Source organism: Triticum dicoccoides, chromosome 2B (genome assembly GCF_002162155.2).
Source record: "Triticum dicoccoides isolate Atlit2015 ecotype Zavitan chromosome 2B, WEW_v2.0, whole genome shotgun sequence".
NCBI lineage: Eukaryota > Viridiplantae > Streptophyta > Magnoliopsida > Poales > Poaceae > Triticum > Triticum dicoccoides.
The window spans coordinates 213002980-213003970 of NC_041383.1; the positions used below are offsets into that span (position 1 = coordinate 213002980).

Below are 991 nucleotides of genomic sequence, written 5' to 3' on the forward strand. Positions count from 1 at the left end.
ACTCGTAGACAGTTTTTTCATTAATTTTTTTGATTTCCAATTCATGAGCATTTTTTAATTGCACGAATGTTCTTGAAACATGTGAACAATTTTCAAATCCACAAACATATTTCCAACTTCTTGAAAATAAAAATTGTCAGAATTCGTGATTATTCATTTTGATTTTTGTATTTTTTTGGTTAATTTAATATTTTTCCAACTTCTTGAAACATGAGAACATATTCCGGTTAATTCAATATATTTCCTTGAAAATTCATGATATTTTTTTATTTTCATTTTTCTGAAGTAGCAACCATTTTTGAATTCGTGAACAGTTTTCAAACTTACACTTTGTTTAATTTTCGAACCTTTTCTAATTCAGAAACATTTTTTTTTGTAACAGTGGATGTTGACATTTTTTAACCGGCAAAAAACTTTTTTTAAATGAAAATAATCCGGCCGAAATAAGAAGATGTACATCCGCAAAAAAAAGAAATAAGAAGATGTTGTGAAAAGTTAATGGAAAAAGAAAACAATAGGAACTCGACGCGGAGCGACGCGTCCGCTTTACAGCCCTCGGAACAGAACAACGTTCGGGTCGGGACAATTCAAAAGACCAAATCAGACCGTTGGAGCCTCCTCCCCTGCGCCCACCTCTCCTCCCCTTATTAAAACCTCGTCATCCACCCGAGGAGAGAGAATCCACCACGCCACCCACGCCACCGCCGCCGCCGCCGCCGCACCGGGTAGGTTTCGATATCTTGCTTTCTTGACGGTTCCTCGGCAGCGGCTCCTCGGCCTTCTCGATCTGATTACAACTCATCTTCCTGTTTGCCTCCCCTCAGATCCGCCTTTCCTTGCCTTGGTTGGCCGATCGATCCATGGACCGCCGGCCGCCGCTCGCCGTCTCGCCTCGTCGGCTCCGCCCGCGGCCGAGCTACGCCGCCGCCGCCCGCCCGCCCTTGGCGTCCTCCTTCCACATCCCCTCGCCAGGTACCACGTCGCTCTGCTC

General features: G+C 44.3%; 1 protein-coding gene across 2 annotated transcripts in view; it reads left to right on the top strand.

Moving 5' to 3' along the window:
* Nucleotides 1-571: 571 nt before the first annotated feature.
* The window catches only part of LOC119363136, a 1755-nt gene continuing 1335 nt past the window's right edge, over nt 572-991 (top strand). Inside the window, exons 1-2 of one of the 2 annotated variants that reach the window (XM_037628443.1) lie at nt 572-725; nt 825-972. In XM_037628443.1, coding sequence (XP_037484340.1) covers nt 861-972 — 112 coding nt within the window. In that variant the 5' untranslated portion in view covers nt 572-725; nt 825-860. Of the gene's footprint in view, nt 973-991 lie in introns of both variants that reach the window. The other variant, XM_037628444.1, reaches the window with a different exon arrangement.